The 18,202-nt window shown below is 42.2% G+C and overlaps 1 protein-coding gene across 1 annotated transcript in view; it reads right to left on the reverse strand.

Moving 5' to 3' along the window:
* PLCE1 (phospholipase C epsilon 1) overlaps positions 1-18,202 on the reverse strand; it is a 156,226-nt gene that overhangs the window by 13,099 nt on the left and 124,925 nt on the right. Inside the window, exons 25-30 of the mRNA XM_058189459.1 lie at positions 17,923-18,040; positions 10,351-10,482; positions 7,819-8,106; positions 5,426-5,589; positions 4,700-4,961; positions 1,935-2,053 (exon numbers count right to left, since the gene is read on the reverse strand). Of these exons, the coding sequence (XP_058045442.1) occupies positions 1,935-2,053; positions 4,700-4,961; positions 5,426-5,589; positions 7,819-8,106; positions 10,351-10,482; positions 17,923-18,040 (1,083 nt within the window). The remainder of the gene's footprint in view (positions 1-1,934; positions 2,054-4,699; positions 4,962-5,425; positions 5,590-7,818; positions 8,107-10,350; positions 10,483-17,922; positions 18,041-18,202) is intronic.

The raw sequence follows: 18,202 nt of genomic DNA on the forward strand, positions 1-18,202 counted from the left end.
CAAGGTTGACTCAGCCTTCCTTATAAGGTAGGTAAAATGAGGACCCAGATTGTTGGGGGCAATAAGTTGACTTTGTATATAATATACAAATGGATGAAGACTATTGCTTAACACTGTGTAAGCCGCCCTGAGTCTTCGGAGAAGGGCGGGATATAAATGCAAATAAAAAAAAAACTAATATCAGTGCTAGACATTGCTTAATAGCACGTTCTAATTTCACAAGGCACAATTCATATATCAGGACAGGCAAATTCTAGGTACAATGCAGAGAGAGAGAGAGAGAGAGACAGAGTGAGAAAGACTCAAGAATGGGTCTTGGACAACTCACCATGGCCAACTCACCACGAGACACCTCACCATCCATGGGACAAGAGCTACACTAATATTGAAGAAATGATGGAATAGAATCATTAAAGAAAGGATGCCAAAGGAAGGACAAAACGAAATGTGACTGGAAAAAATTGAATTATTGCATTGTGCTGTGGCGAGTTATCCTGAGGCGAGTTGGTCGTGTGAGTCAGAATTCATAATAAAGGAAGCTACGATTCAACATCATTAAAAATAAGGAAGGATAAAGAATAGTCAGAAATTAACCAAATTAATTCGAACGAGTAAAACTGAGCAATTTGTCCTATGGAGAATCAGATAAAGCTTAGAAAATTGTTGAAATACAACTTCCTGCATAAAACACTAGAAAAAAACAAACTATAATTGCTGTAGTTTCTTATGGACTGAGGGCATGATCAAAACCAGTGTTAAGAATTAATTTGATTATTAGATTGTAAGCAAGTGCTTATCTCTCAAGCCGAAAAAAGTCAGAGTTAATCCTACTTCACGTCGGCTGGCATCTATCTCTATTTTTCCAAAAAAAGGCAATAAAATCGAGATACACTTTATATACCCAGATTTTAACTTAGTTATCCAGCAAGTCATACAGAAGAATTACATCTAGAATCATAATATAGTCATATTCTACCTCCTAAACAAAAAAATAATTTATGGTCTCGTGAGTAGGAAATCCGTAGTGAGTCACAGAGAATAATTAGAAATAAAGAAACAATTAGAGAGCATTTCACCGAGGCAGCCTTCGTCGGCGCCATCTTAGGTCTTTATGGAATCACAAACTACAATTCCAAGGCACTTCATGGAATTTTATGGTCCAGTACTATCTGATATAGTTGAATTTTTAAATGAAAAATGATCAAATATATTCTTGCAAAGAAAAAATATATATGCAAGACTAGAAAGGCTGATAGAAGGTTGATGAACCTCCGATATTAGTAACTGATATTCAAATAGGCTAAAAGCCACAGTTCTAGAAGAAAGAGAGCAACACTGAGTATGTATAATGGAAGTACAGTTTGTGTCAATGTCATTAGTAATCAATTAAGATTAACTTTGGCAAAAAAGAAAGCTCCATAGATGCCAAGGCTATTCTGCTGCTTGTATAGGAATAGACTGAACATGATAATAAAGATTTTAATTGCTTACTCAATTGGTACCAGCTACAGCTCATATCTATTAGGCTCAGTGGATAAGATGCTGAGCTTGTCAATCAAAAGATCGGCAGTTCAGCAGTTCGAATCTCTAGTCCCGCTTAACAGGGTGAGCTCCCATTACTTGTCCCAGATTCTGCCAACCGTGCAGTTCGAAAGTAAAAAATGCAAGTAGAAAAATAGGGACCACCTTTGGTGGGAAGGTAACAGCGTTCCGTGAGCCTTTGGCATTTAGTCATGCTGGTCACATGACCACGGAGACATCTTCAGACAGCGCTGGCTCTTCGGCTTTGAAACGGAGGTGAGCACCGCCCCCTAGAGTTGGGAAGGACTAGCTTATATGTGCGAAGGGAACCTTTTTGCAGCTCATATCTAGCTTTATAAAACTGCTACAATTTTAACTAGAAATATACTGCTGAATATATTTTGGTTAATTACCGTAGAAGTAGGTACAGCATTCAAAAAAGAATTTTCTTCCATTCTTCGGCTGTTAATAAACAAACTGGAGATTTCTAGTGCTTCATTATGCAGGTTTCGCAATTGGAGATGTCTGTAACCTTAAAGAATATATAATTGGAAATTGCAGGGAAAAAAACAATGAAATAGAGTGCATCTTTAAATATACAAGTTTTGCAAAGTAAAACTGAGGCTTATTGTGCTTAAGAAGTACAAATACTTTAAGGCCATTTATTTGATAAACAATATTTTGACTAGAGTTTAGAGAAGTCTTGTTTAGGTGTTCTTGATGTTCTCTGAGCTTGGCTGTTTTCTTGCAGATGTTTCATTACCAAACTAGGTAACATCATCAGTGCTGTGTGTCATCTTGTGTGACTTAGCAAGAATTTCTGGCATATATGGAGCATGAAACATAATTCTTCAAGCAGTTCTCAAATGGCACTTCTCAAGGCCTACAAATTAAACTGGAACTTTTCAAAGTTCCCACTAAAATGTGCCATTTCTTAGCTTGCCTTTCCAGAATCTTTTAAAAATATAGTGGGCTTTTTCTTGGGTGGAAAGAATTAAATGAATAACAGCAGTGGAAAATGAATGATAGCTGTTTAGCAACGGGCTGCTTCGTAGATATCTGAACACATTAAATCTTTCTGTGGTATGTGGCCAAAACCACAATCAGGTAAATGAAAAAACAACTAATAGTCTCTACTCTATCAAAGTTGTTTTTCAAAGAACTGATCTTGAAAAAGATTCATTATAAAACATATAGGAGTATTCTCCTATCAAAGACAAATATAAAGAATTCCAGGGAGGAATCAATGGCTGCCCTGGAAATTAAGTTAAATTGCCTATTCACTTGCATGACATAACTTAGCTAAAAATTGCACATATACTGTGGGGACTATGCTGAGTAGATTCCTCTAAAACAGAGTTGAGCGATCACACATGGCATCTGTTAAGGTATTTTAGAATTGTTAGGATATTTTGGAAATAGGCTATTTCAATATGCAGTACAATTAAGAGGGTCAACATGTTACATGCACACCAGGGGTGGGTTTCAAAACCCGTTGTTAACGGTTCGTTCGTGGGCGCTCACACACCATTTCTGAGCATGTGCAGAAGCGTCCAGGCGGGTGGGCGGAGCCTCCTGCTGTCGCCACTACCGGTTTGCCTAATCCGGGGCACACCGGTAGCAACCCACCACTGATGCACACAAATTAACTGGTGTACATCCAGCTGTGTGGGCTGGTGGGGGGGGATGGTTCCGCATGAACAGCCGGCAAGGGTGCGCAGCTCCATTCACGGCCTGATTGGAAACACCTCATGGCCAACTAGTGGGCCATGGACCAGAAGTTTGGGACACCTGTACTAGAAAGGAAGAAACTTTTCTACAGTCTAAGAATTGCCAGCACATCAGCAGCACACCACATCTGAAACGGAACACCTTTTAATCAATTAATCTCAGAATAGCTAAACATCCTCTTTCTTTGTTAACTTCAATATGTAGTAGAGGCAGCTATGAAGTCAGGAATGAACCAAAGACTTACCTTACCACTTTAATCTTATCAATTAGATAATTAAAAAATCTCCTTTAAATATATTTTATATGTAAAGAATACACATGAAGTCCAAATCAAAAGCCATTTCCCACACGTCAAGAGATATCGCTATTTATTATCCTCCCTCAGGAAGCATTAATTACATGGAATAAAAGCTGTGTGTGCTGCACCAACATTTTTAGTGTGGACGACAATCTGAATTTGTGATCAAACGTTATTTCCCCTACAAGTAGAATTATAGGGCAGGAAAATGCTGAAGGCATGTCACCTATTTTTAATAAAATATCTGAGCAAAGTACAGGCAGTCCTCAACGTACGACCACAATCGAGCCCAAAATTTCTGTTGCCAAGTGAGGAATCTATTGAGTGAGTTTTGCTCCGTTTTATGACTTTCCTTGCCACATTTGCTAAGCGAATCATTGCAGTTGTTAAATTAGTAACATGATTGCTAAGCGAATTTGGTTTTCCCATTGACTTTGCTTGTCAGAAGGTAGCAAAAGGAGTTCACATGACCCTGGGACACTGCAACTGTCATAAAGGTGAGTCAGTTGTCAAACATCTGAATGTAAATCATGTGACCATGGGGAATGCCACAACGTTGTAAGTGTGAAAAATGGTCCTAAGTCACTTTTTTCAGTGCCGTTGTGACTTCGAATAGTCACTAAATGAAATGTTGTAAGTAAAGGACCACCTGTATGCAAAGAGGGTAGAGTCCAGCCAGTAGTATCTGCATATATTTTCTTCTTCACCGTTAGGTCAGAACTACTAAGCAACACAGTCTGGGCTTTGCCAAGCTTTCTGTCAGTTTTGGAAGGCAATTTTCTTTTTTGCTTCTTAAATGCCACATATTTTAGTTGGGGAAGTTGGGAGGGGGTTGTTGTTGGAGCGGTAGAAAGTTAGTCATAACAACATTCCTTATTCAAGGACATCCTGCGTCTGATGGAGGCTGCCTGAAGATTGTATCCAATTGAGTGTAAAGAGTTGATTGGACAAAGTGATGAACTTGCAGGTGTGGGGCAGGGCTGTGAACTGTCAACTGGGTGTGGAAAACCTGGAAGCTTTCAGTTTCGGGTTTTCCCAGCTGTGCCAACATGATATCTCTAATAAATTGGAACTTTGAGGAACCTCAAGCCTCAGAGCTTTATTTCATTTGGGGTATTTCTTGGAACCCTGACACTTTCATTACCTTACCTCTTCTTAAAGCCTTCAGAGGAATTATTCTCTGAGCCATCACAGTTGAGGAATTGTTTTCAACAACGGCAAAACGAAGGAATACTAGATCCTCAAAGTGAATCCGGAAAAGGAACTGTTCGTTCCACATGGGGTTTAGAGTATTGCGATGAATCGGTTTGGTGCGGAAATGACAGCTATCCAGCGGCATCCCAAGTACATCCAGTTCAATGCATGGGCTTCCTGTGCTGTTGCTAGGGCAAACGTTCTGCCCGGACACAATCTGACACATAAAAAAAATTAAATTGATATGAGTGATTTTCATAGGGTTTTTTTTATTCATGAACTAAAGAGTCCAGGAACTTTAAAAAAAAAACGAAAAAACCCCAACGACCTTCCAACTACAATGATTAAAGCTTGATTTCAGAGAATTATTAAGAGGAAGCAGAAATACATTTATACAATAAACACAACTATAATAACAGTCATTTACTGCTTGCTTATTCTGATGGAGAACAGTATCTGCTTCTGGGAAAACATCCAAGTGGAAAATTGCCAAAGCCAGGAGCCCAAAGATACAATGTCTTCCCCACCAAATATTAAAGAAAAATGTTTTTCTGGAAATGGTTCCTACACATATGTGGTTCTTACCACATCAACGCTGTGAAAGATTTATGACGTCATTTGCTCCTGCGCTCAATTGTACCTTTTATTTTCAAAGAGAGATTATGGATAAGATGCACTTACTGTCAGTGAATAAATAGCCGGTTCTATATTGTCAAAATCTCGTTCTAAAGGACAAAATTGCTGATATTTGGGGCAGTTCTTATTCCAATAAACAGGTGGCTTCCGAACAAATCCACAGCCTCCATTTGCTTCGAACATTGCTGCATTCAGATGGAGAGGAAGATCTATGGATACAGCATTCAAAATATTACAAATTACTATGACCTGATTTGAAAATAAAGCATATTTAAAACAGATTGGAAGAATATTTCTGCAAAATTGCAACTGTAAAACAAGCACATTAATCTTGATTCCTTCCAATGTGATAGCTCATTTAACACACACACACACACACACACAATAAAAGGAAAATTAAAACCAACATATTTTATTAATCTATGTAGGAACTGTATATGTTATACACTTTAATGGTCCCATGAAATTTATTACAGATCCATTCATAGATCTGTTTATTGAAAAAAAAATGATTATCACGTTTATAGGAGAATTCCTTCTTGAAGAAACAAAAATAACAAAAGCTAACTTATGACAACTTTCTCAAAACTGGTTTTTCTTCAAAATTTTAAATTGGTTTGAACCCAAACATTAATTTGAGGACTTAAGACTGTCATAAAATATACAATAGTGTAAGAAGTCTGGAAACTCTATAAAAATACAGTATATACTGTATGTCTGAATAAACATTGTGATTTTTATTTAGTTATTTTAAAATCTCAAAAGCTCCCTTAAGGTTCAACCACCACGTAGCTTATAACAAAACTTAAAAAACACAAAACAAAAACAAGGCTAAGAAGAGAAATGAAATGCTGATTTTAGAATAAAAACAATTTGTGCAGGTGAAAGCAGTTATTTAACAAATCTTTAAAAACCAATATCTTCACCTTAAAATGACTGGCCGAATTAAGAAGAATTTATCTAGGAAGTGCTAATCTGCACAGTGTCTTGATTATCCTAGCCTTTCTACCAGTTTGCATGCAAAATTGCAAACTACTTAATCAAAAGCCAGCCCTAGCACTCATTTTACCGAGATGATTCTTCTTTAATAATATGCAAGATAAAACTGATGATAAGTAAAAACAGTAATAGCTGTTCTATTGAATATATTTTTGCAAATTCCAAAGGATTTGTTTGGTGCTAAGGTATGGTGACATGTGCACAGGAATATATACATTTCTATGTTGAGTGACAATACAGAAATATGTTTTTCTCATAAATGTCATAGTGCTTCACTGCACATATGGAAAATGAACTCCCCCCACTCATTCTGGGCACAGAACACACATCCTAACTTGTTTCTTTAGTGGTGTATTTTTCCATTGGATACTTTGGCCGCCCTCCATGCTTCCTGCCTCCCAACTCCCATTTAACATTGAGCTAGCAATAGCAAGCTTCAGAAAGCACTTGCAACAGGGAAAAGTAAACTGGGCTTACAGTGCATTGAAAATAGCTCACCCATTAGACACAAGCTGGCAGGATTCAGCTGCAGCCACAGCAGGAAGAAGAGGAACACATGAAACCATTTTTTTTTTCTTTCATTAAACTCGATGGCTTTTGTTTTAACTACATGGTACAGGTAGTGCTCGACTTGCAACAATTCATTTAGTGACTGTTCAAAGTTAGAACAGCCCTGATAAAAAAAACCTTTTATCATAGTTACAACCTTTGCAGCATCCCCATGATTGTGTGTTTCAATTCTGGCCTCATAGCTGCCACGAACTTTGGAAGGGGGAAGGGAGGGGGGTAGAAATAGAATGGCTGCCAGTCAAAGCAAAAAGTTTTCTTGTGAGAACCAAGGTCATCTCAACAGATGGCAAGAGAAGGAGAGGAGTGACCAAACAGCCCTCCCAGCTACCTTGATTGGATAATGTGATCAGTGACACCTGGGGAGGGAATTATTTGCTATTTTAATTAGGGGGAAAACTGTGGGAACCTTTAGGGTTGGTTTTCACTAGCCGTGCTGATATGATGTATCCAATAAACATGTTCTTGAAGGAATCTACCTGCCTCGGAGTTCTGCTTTTGGCAGATGCATTACTCGGAACACTGACAGCGTGATCGAAATTCAGATCCTTGGCAACTGGTTCATATTTATGGCCATTGCTGGGTCCTACGGTCATGTGATCCCCCTTTGTGACTTTTCTGACAAGCAAAGTCAATGGGGAAGCCAGATTCACTTAACAGCCGGGTTACTAACTTATCAGCTGAAGTGATTCACTTACCAACAGAGGCAAGAAAGGTTGCAATATAGGGCAAAACTCACTTAACAAATACATAACATAATAACATAAATTTTGGGCTCCATTGTAGTAGTTAAGTCGAGGATTCCCTGTACAATCACATAAACCCAGAAGACACTTCAGTACACATCTAGGAAGACTCAAGAATGCCCATACCATCCGTTTGGTAGTTCAGTGCCACTAGCTGTACTCCGTGGAGCCAGAAGAGAAGGGGATGAGGATTGGATGAGTCAATGCGGGTGGCAGCTGGATAGGTCCTCAGCAGCTGGCAGGTGGTATGCTGGATCAGTTTCTGAGAATATCGCCTGCACAAGCGTTTGGCGGCATTTTCATTCAAGGAGGAAATGTGGTAACACCTAGGTGTCCTTATTATGTAACTCAGAGAAGTTGTGGGAAGAGGCGAAGAAGTTTCTTCCAAGGTCTGCCGTACGCTATCAGAGGTTCCTAGAAAACAAATGGTACTTTCAAATGACATTTTCCAAATTTTAAGTTATTTAAATTTGTGTTTAAATAACTTATATTGGCCTTCATGTAGAAAATATATAATAATCGGAAATAAATGCATAATTCTTAAAAATCATGATTATAATAGCAAAGCATAATTGGCAGGACAATAAGGAATTCTTGTCTGTCATGACCACTTTTCCTGAAAACTTTCTTCCCGAAAGGAAACAACATTTTAAAAAATAAAATTGTAGTTTAACTCTTGAGAAATGATAAATGCTGCAGAATATATTTTAAAAAAACATACCCAACCTTATGCATTTTCTATTCTTAAATATTTGTGTTAAAAATAATCTGATTTGTGGCTGATTTATGATCTCATAAATTAAAAGCAGTAGCAATGCATGTATAATCAGACATTTCAACAGCCTAATAAAGAATGAACCCTGGCACATACATAAATCCCAGTGTAATTAACACTTTAAAATTCATAAATTTAATTTAAAAAACAGAAAACAAATATTACCATATCTTTTTACTTTACGTTGGAGCAAATTATACCTGAACTGCTACTACACATAGTTACAGTACACTTAATATTAAACATTAAGCTTCCTCCTTAAATACAGCTAGTATTAGATCAGAAAAAACTATTTGATTATACAGGAAGGAAACAAAAAAGGAAGGCTGAAATCCAAGGAACAGTTATGACCAATCTCTTATGGCTAAAAAACTGGCAGAGTTATATCAGCATTTTGGCTCCCTCTTGGAAATTAAATCTTTCTAACTACCTTGTCATTTCCTTACAAATAATAACTTTAGATATAACTAGAAAGCTTTTTTCCAATATTACCATTCCCTTTATGAAAAGATGTTAGAAATTTAAAGTAAATAAGAACAACATCTGTTTAAATTTACTCCATATTGTATTTTCACTGTCATATTCTCAGAATCGATCCTCCTATTTAAATAACTGCTGCTACTGCTTTTTAAGAACAGCACATTCATCGTTAGTTTTTAAAACATTTTTATAAGAAAACTTCCTTTGCCTGGAAAGATAGCTTTAAGGTGCTAGACTAGAAACCAGGAGACTGTGAATTCTAGTCTCATTTTAGGCAGGGGTGAGCTTCAACATTTTTAGCAAGGGGTTCTCTCTCCGGTTGCTGGGTGGGTGAGGCCATGGTAGGCATGGCCTAGTCAGCCTCCTGCGCCACGGCAGGGTGGGCCGTTTTTACCCTCCCCAGGTTCCGGAGGCTTTCCTTGAGCCTCCGAGAGGGTGAACCACCTACCCAGGCTCCAGAGGCCTTTTAGAGGCTGGAAATGGGCCCATTTCCGGCCTTCCTGAACTTCCAGCGGCCCATTTTTTGCCCTCCCTGAACCTCTGCCGCGCATCCAAAACAGGCCGTGTGGGGACTCCTGGGAGGGGTGGCAAGGTGAGGTGAGGGGCCAGGTGGGCAGGATAAGCCAGGAGTGGGATTTGGGGTTTCTCCGAACTGCACAAAATCTTAGCTAGAGGTTCTTCCAAACCCCCAGCAGCCTACCTCTGATTTTAGATGTTACTCTCTCTCAGCCCAACTCACCTCCCAGTATTATTGTTGTGGGGAAAACAGGAGGAGGAAGGAATATTAGATAGGTTTGCCACCTTCTTCTAAAAATAATAAAAGTGGGATGTAAATTAATTAAAAATAATCATACTGATATTTCCAGTGAGTGGTGCGGTAGCCTAGAGGTGGAACTCTCACCTCACAATCGGGAGACTGTGAGTTGGATCCTAGATAGAGGCAGATATTTCTCTCTCTGGGCTTATTGAGATTACATCTGCTGACATGAACCTCCGCATTGGCGACACGAAGGGCATCCAGCCAGTAAACACTCAGCTCCATTCAGTTGCGCAAGGGATTATGAGGTCGTTAAAAGATGATGGTACTGATATTTCCAGTGGCCCAATACAGGGATCTAATTCCAGTTTGTTAAATATCTTTGGAGATTTTCAATCATCCAGGTCATGGTTGTACCAAAGGTGCTTTTTCTCAAAAGGTTAAAAGAAAAAGTCCAATTGCCTTTTGAATAATAAAAAAAGTTTGTTAATTTGTAGGAAATTACTTCTAATCTTATACCAGGTCCTTCCATAGGATGAGCACTGCCCATACAGAGTCTCACATTTAATTTTTTAATAAGCAATTGAGGCATGCATGTTGAGTTATGGAGCCTCCTGTGGAATTGATCAAGGAATTCTGACAGTACCTTTTCCAGATGCTTTTCCAAGTATGGGTGGCTCTCCTGGGCTCAGTCTTCCTGGACTGTTACCAAAAATGGATTTCCGGCTCTTTCTTTCCTTCCCTCGGCTAGAACCAGATGGATTTAGAGTTGATAAGCCTTTTCCCATAAAAATATAATAGATAGATGGTAAAAAATTAGTGTGGACATGTTTTTATCATTTCTCAGCTTTTGAAACTGTCAACAGCTTCCTGAGTTTTGTCAGTTCACATACCAAAGGGGCCCTATGGGCTCTTAATCAGGGGTGAAATCTAGCAGGTTCTGACAGGTTCTGGAGAACCGGTAGCGGAAATTTTGAGCACTTTGGAGAACTGGCAAATACTACCTCTGGCTGGCCCAAGTGGGGTGGGAATGGGGATTTTGCAATATCCTTCACCCTGGAGTGGGGTGGGAATGGGGATTTTGCAATATCCTTCCTCTGGGGTGGGGTGGGAATTGAGATTTTGCAGTATCCTTCCCCTGCCACACCCACCAAGCCACACCATGCCCATCAAGCCATGCCCACAGAACCGGTAGTAAAAGGAACATTGGCTTACCTGAAGGTTCCTTCTAAGTACGCTGTGTGAGAGTCCAAAGCAATGGGTTGTTAACTTCAGCTGATTGGCCAGAGACTGAGTTGATTTTGTTTAAACACGCCTCCTCTTCCTGCTTAGCTCCAGTTTATTAATGAAGAACCGGTACTTGAGAAGATGAACTCAATTGGGAACTGGAAATGGACCAAGAACCTCCAGACCCCTGCATAGAACAAAGAAAACAATAAAGGAACATAGGGCTGGGTTGGACTCTCACACAGCGTACTTAGAAGGAACCTTCAGGTAAGCCAATGTTCCTTCTCCTGTACGCTGCTTAGAGAGTCCAAAGCAATGGGATATACCCAAGCTAAATATCCCTAGGGTGGGGAACAGAGGAATCCAAATTGTCAGCGGCAGGAAGAACTCGCTGCAGGACCCTCCGTCCGAATGAGGCCTTGGCTGAGGCAAATTGGTCCATCTTGTAGTTTTTGATAAAGGGCGAGGGAGAGGCCCATGTGGCCGCTCTGCAGATGTCCAAGATAGAGGCTTGAGTGGCCCAGGCGGCTGTGGTAGCTGCACTGGAGGTGGAATGAGCCGCGATGCGGCCTGGAAGATGGTGTTTCTGCTGGTCGTAGACCATGGAAATACAGGCTTTTATCCACCTGCCTATGGTGGATGGAGATACTTTGGTGCCCAGAACCCTTGGTTGAAATGAAACAAACAAGGATTCTGTCTTCCTAAATGGAGCTGTTCTGTCGAGGTAGATACGTAAGGCCCTGCGTACATCCAGCGTGTGCCATCGACGCTCTGAAGGATGTTTGGGATGAGGGCAGAAGTCCGGCAAGATGACCTCCTGAGACCTATGGAACCACGTGTTTATTTTTAGAAGGAATGTAGGGTCTAAACGGAGAATGACTTTGTTAGGGTGAAAAATGCATAAGTCCTTCCTGACTGATAGAGCAGCCATTTCGGAGATCCTGCGGGCAGAGGTTATGGCTATGAGAAAAGCTACTTTAAAGGTTAAGATCTTGAGGCTGGAGGAGCTCAAGGGTTCGAAAGGGGATGAAGTAAGCATCTGAAGGACCAGGGTTAGATCCCAGGTCGGATACCTGTGGACCGGAGGGGGACGCAGATTATAGGCTCCCCTTAAGAAACGGCGGATACAGGGATGTTGAGAAAGTGTGGAGGTCCCGTCACAGAAAAGGACAGTGGCAAGAGCTGCAACCTGCTGACGGATAGTGTTGGTGGCCAAGCCTTTGTCCAATCCATCCTGGAGGAATTGGAGGATCTGCTGAATAGAAGCAGAAGTGGGGACTATTTGATGTCTAAGACACCAGTGGTGGAAGGATGACCACGTGGTCTCATAAATACGCGTTGTGGATGGGCATCTAGAAGCCAGGAGGGTGGAGATGACCCCCACGGAATGCTTTTCCTTCCTTAGGATCTCCCGGCCAAGTGCCAGGCAGCTAGTTGATAACATTGAGGCTCTGGATGAAGAATGGCTCCTTGGCGTAGTGAAATCTGATCTGATGGAATTCGCCAATGTGGAGTGATGGATAGGCTCATCAGATTCGCAAACCAACTCCGACAAGGCCAGTAAGGGGCTATGAGGAGGACCTCCGCCTTCTGTTCCAAGATCTTCTGAATGACCCTTGGCAGAAGGGGAGTCGGAGGAAAGGCATAAAGAAGACCCCAGGGCCACTGACATCGTAGGGCATCTGTTCCTTCTGCTCCTGGGGTGTGGAACCTGGAGAAGAATCTGGGCAGTTGGTTGTTGGTCAGGCTGGCAAAAAGATCTATTATGGGCAGGCCGAATTTGTTCGTGATGGAAAGAAACAGATCCGGATTTAGTTGCCACTCTGATTGGTCGATGGTGGTCCTGCTCAGCCAATCCGCTTGTGTGTTGGCGACTCCAGATATGTGTGCTGCCTGTAGTGATAGAAGATGCCTTTCTGCCCACAGGCCCATCGCTGCTGCCTCATTCATCAGGAGGCGAGAGCGGGTTCCCCCCTGACGGTTTACATGAACCTTTGTGGTTATGTTGTCCATCAATAACAACACATGATGGCCCGCTAACTGTGCTCGGAAGTGTCTTAGAGCCAGATGGGCTTCCCTCAGTTCCAACCAATTTATGTCGTTTTTGAGCTCGTTGGGAGTCCAGCAACCCTGGGTCATCTGATCTAGGAGATGAGCACCCCAGCCGTAGAGACTTGCGTCCGTGGTAAGGACGAGGCGGTGATGTTCCAGAAACGAGCAGCCTTTTGCTAGTTTCTGGGGACATCCACCACTGCAGGGATTTCCTGACCTTTGGGGGCAGGAGGATCCTGGTTTCTGTATGACTGGTGCCTGCCCTTTGGTTTGGCAGAAGTAACCATTGTAAGGGTCGTGAGTGGAGGTGTGCCCAGGGAACGATTGCAAGACAAGACACCATCTTTCCCAGTAACTGGGATAGCAAGGATAGTGGGACCTGTCTGAGTGCCCTTACCTTCTTTATCAAGTCTCTGATGTTGTTGAAACTGTCTCGAGAGAGGAACACCTGGCAAGATCTGGTGTTGATTCTCGCCCCCAGATGGACTATGTCGAGTGATGGCACCAGATGGCTCTTTTCTCTGTTCACAGAGAATCCGTGACCCTGTAGGGTTTGAATCGTTACCTGTTAGTCCAGTAGTGCCTGTTGGAAGGAAAACGACTGGATTAATATATTGTCCAGGTAACACTGTATTCGGATGGGAATTGACCGTAGGTGGGCCGCCACTGCATCCAAAATCTTGGTGAAGGTGCGAGGAGCAGATGAGAGGCCGAAGGGAAGAGCCCTGTATTGAAAATGGGCCCCTGCATAGCTGAACCTGAGAAAGTGTCTGTGGGCTGGCCTGATGGGCACATGTAAATAGGCCTCTTTGAGGTCGATGGATGTTAGATAATCTCCCTTTCTGAATGCTTCCCAAAATTGAACTGAGGGAGTGCATCTTGAATCTGCGATACTTGATGTGCAAATAGTTGTTTTAGGTCCAGGATGGCTCTGCTTCCTCCTGATTTCTTCTCTACTAAGAATAGAATGGAATAGAAGCTGGTCCCCTGATGAGGTAGGGATACCGGTTCTATGGCCCTGATGGACAGCAGGTGCTGAATCTCTGCTTCCATTTGAGCCCTTTTGGTGGACTCCTTGGGAATGGAGCACTGGATGAACCTCCTTGGGGGTTCGGAATTGAATTCGAGAGTTTGGCCTAGTGTGAGTGTCTGGAGCACCCAGGCGTCGGTGGTCGTGTTGTGCCAAATGGAAGCGAATTTGGCGAGGCGACCGCCGATAGGATCCTGATTGGTATAGTCATTTGTTTCTGCGATAAGGCCGGAAACCGGATCCACGGAAGGGGCGTCTGGCCTGTGTTTGTCTGGACCTGTCTCAGAAAGACTGTCTGTCAGGTGCTCTATCGGGGGGCAACTGGAAGGATTGTTGGTAAGCCGGAGATTGAAACCTGGGATCCTGGGAACGAAAGGGCTGCCTGCGATAGGGGAGAGGAGCCCGTCTGTCGAATCTTCTGGACATATAAGGGAGGACCTTCCGCTTGTCCTTCCCTTCGACTAAAATTGGGTCTAGGGCCTCCCCAAAGAGGGAACCGCCCTTGAATGGGGCAGCTGCCAACCGCCACTTGGTTTTCATGTCGGCTTGCCATTGTCTGAGCCAAAGCAATCTTCTGGAAGTGATGTTGGAGGCAAGGGCTCGAGATGCAAATTTTGCCGAATTAAGGGTGGCATCAGCAGTGAATTCAGCAGCTGCTACCAATTTATTTATGTCCTGATGCAATATGGAATCCTCTTGAGGAATTCTTGCTTGCATTTGCCTAAGCCAGAGTAAAGAGGTCCTTGCGAAGAATGAGGCTGCTGTGGCTGATCTAATGGCCCATGCAGCCGCTTGGTGGGTCTTACGGGTGGAGAATTCCGCCCTGCGATCCTCGGTTCGAAGTCCCTCTGCTGCATCTGAAGGAATTATGTTGGAGGAGGAGGCCAAGGTGGCTACGGGGGTATCTATGGTTGGAACCTTAAGAAGGTCCTCGAGCTCCTGATCTGTTGTGTACATTTTCTTGTCTGAACCACTAGGGGTGGGAATGGTACCTGGGTGACCCCATTGACGCTGAATGATGTCTAAGAAGAGCTTAGGTGATGGAATTACCCGTTGCTCTGAAACTGGTTCAGTGAAAAGGAATTTGGTGGGGTCAGATCTGAAACACCTTCCAATTGGCGTGAAGCAACCCCCATGTTGGCTGTGATTTTGGCCTTGTGTAATAAGGTATAAAAAAGTTCATGGCGAAAAAGCCCAATGGGTGCAGGCTTGTCTGGGGCAGATTCCTCATCCTCTGATAAGTTAAAATCTGCCATGTCTTCTTTTTCCCCCAAAAAGGAATCTTCACTGTGGTGGGAAGGGGTGGGAGAACGTGTGCGTTGAACGCGTTGTCTGGTATGATGGTTTTCAGAGTGGGATCTCTGGCCTGAAGATCCAGTTGGAAAAGGGGCTGGAAAACCTCTCTGAGTAAAGGCTGAATCAATGCCTTGAGAAATAGTTTGAATAATAAGATGGCGTATGTCCTGAGGAATACTAGGATTGCTGCCCTCTCTCTGAAGGGTCCCCGCTGCTGTGGGGGTAAAGGTGGCAGAAGGTAGCTGATGAGGTGGTTCTGGCATGGGTCTGGAAGTGTCCCCAAATACTGCAGTGACTGTCTCCTGGTTTTCTCCTGAACCACTTGGGAGAGTGGGGGACCATCCAGGCTGGTTTAACAGGGGCTGATGAAAAGCCTCAGTCTGCTGAGGTGAGGTAGATTCTCTGATGCCCACTGGGGGGACAGGATGTTCCCTGCAATCCTCTGCTAATTTTTGTTTGGCCTTATCAAATTGCCTATCCAGGGCACGCTGCCTTCTTAAGGCATCCCTTTCTGCAGCAGCAGAGGTATGATGAGGCAGAAGATTTGGTTTTGGTAGAAGGTACCCTAGATTTGGATCTGCTTCTATGAGGGGCTGGGGCCACATTGGAATGGTGTCCCTGGGAGGGTGAGCAAGAAGCCTGGGAAGAAGACCTGCTGTGGTCCGCCATTTTGGAATAGAGGCCTGGAGTCAGTGGAAGCCTCAAATAAATTTTCAAGTCACTATAGGCCCGATTCAAGAATCCTGGAATGAGATGAGAGGAAAAGGGCTGATTAGCACCAAGCCAACACCACGGCTTCAAAAGTGCCTTTAAGATGCATGGAGGGGTGCAAGGGGGGGGGTCCCAAAATTTATGGCGCGAAGCAGACACCACTGCTTCTCAGGCACCTAGTCACCGCAGCATTGGCAGGGGGAGCTTGCATCCGACAACACGGATCTTTCTCCACCCCTGCAAGCGCGAAGCCGATACCACGGCTTCTCCTGCGCTCTGCTGGCTGCAACTCACAATTTTGAAGGTCCAGCAATGTCCCAGGCAGTCCGGACAATCCTGCGAGGCTTGGATTCGGCAAAATGACCCCAAAAAATGGCCGCCGTTGCTCTAGCAGCTCAGCTCATTTCAGGCTCCCAGCAGCAAGGAATAATAAAGAAAACGTTTTTGTTTGTTTTTGGGTTTTTTTTTGTAGAGGTTTGAGAATTTTTTTCTTTTAATTTAAGGTCCAAATATGCTGACTGAAGAGTCAAAGCAATGGAGCTAAAGGAGGTAGTCTCTCTATGGCCGACTGAGTTAATAAACTGGAGCTAAGCAGGAAGAGGAGGCGTGTTTAAACAAAATCAACTCAGTCTCTGGCCAATCAGCTGAAGTTAACAACCCATTGCTTTGGACTCTCTAAGCAGCGTACAGGAGAAAAAATTGGATTTCACCACTGCTCGTAATGATTTATCAACTGCTCTGCTAATTAGTGTATTAGTTATGCTTTCAGAAATCTTATGGCTTGGATTCTAAGTTCCATTTGGGGATTTCTGCTTGCGAAACTGCATTATCTACATTTCCATACCCCTCTTTGATAAATAGCATCAAAATCGAATTCTGTAAGATTCTGAAATTCTCTGGAACAAAAATAGTGAAGATTTAATTTGGGGAAGAGAAATACAATAGTACCGGGAAATTGATCTAAATTGATCCTAGCACAACTGAAAATGTCTTTTTGCTCAAAAGGGAGCTTTTCAATGCAAATATGTAAAATACCTTTATGTATCAGATTTATTTAAGTTGCAAGATCACTGAACAAAATACAGATTATTTCATCATTTTTCCTTATTTCACTGTGAACTATTCTGTTCTAGGGCACAAATATACGCTTGACATATTGTGAGGTAACTGGTTATAAATAATTTTGGGACGATCAACTTCGCCAAAGGAAAACAAAATGACAAAAAGGAAACAGGTAGAGAAACTTTTTATAAGCTAATAGTACGTCCTAGGCAGTATTTTAAAATCTACTGTACTACTAAGATACAAAATAATCTTCATTTCCATGCACAGCATTATTAGATCATTCATCATATCTTTTAAAACTTCAACAATGTTATTCTTGCCATAGGCCCCTTTTTCCCCTCCCACCCTATTTATTATGGAATGCCTGCTGGTCCATTTATTGCAACTTGTCTATTCTTTCTCTGCTCCAATTTCCTGTTTGTGCTCCTATCCCAAGATAACCCCTCTTTTTTAGTTCCCCTGTTGGACTACAGCCAAATCTCTACTGAAAGGAAGACTTGTCTGTGATGCCTTTCTGTACATGAACTGGTGGGTAGAGAGTGGAAAAAGCAATGCCTAGAAAGAATGCTTCTTGGAAAGGAAAAGAGAAAGAGGGAGGGAGGGAGGGAGGGGAGGAAGGAAGGAAGGAAGGAAGGAAGGAAGGGGATCACCTTTGAAAAACCTGACAGGCCTAATGTCCCACAGAATTAGAACTGAAACTTACTCTTTGTTCAAAAAACAACAGTTGAGTTCTAATAGTCCCATCATATAAAATCAAACAATTTAAAAAAATACAATAAAATCAAATCGATGCAAATGAATTTAAACAGCCAAAGCCAGTCAGGACAATGTACTTACCAGGGAATTTCACAGCCTGACAGTAGATGACAAGATCAGAGAGTTCTGGTGCTATCTGTCTACTTTCTTTTTTATTTTGGGAAAGATAAAATTCTTCACTCAGTTCCATATCATAAACCTACATCAAATCAAATAAACTTTCATTATAGTAGTAGATCAGCATAAAGTCTTGGGATACAATCATTTAAAAGAAGCAGAAATATTTTAGAATGATCTATCTATCTATCTATCTATCTGAATAAAAGATGAACATCTAAAAGCTGGAAGATACAAAATATAC

This window comes from Ahaetulla prasina, chromosome 6 (assembly GCF_028640845.1).
Source record: "Ahaetulla prasina isolate Xishuangbanna chromosome 6, ASM2864084v1, whole genome shotgun sequence".
Lineage (NCBI taxonomy): Eukaryota > Metazoa > Chordata > Lepidosauria > Squamata > Colubridae > Ahaetulla > Ahaetulla prasina.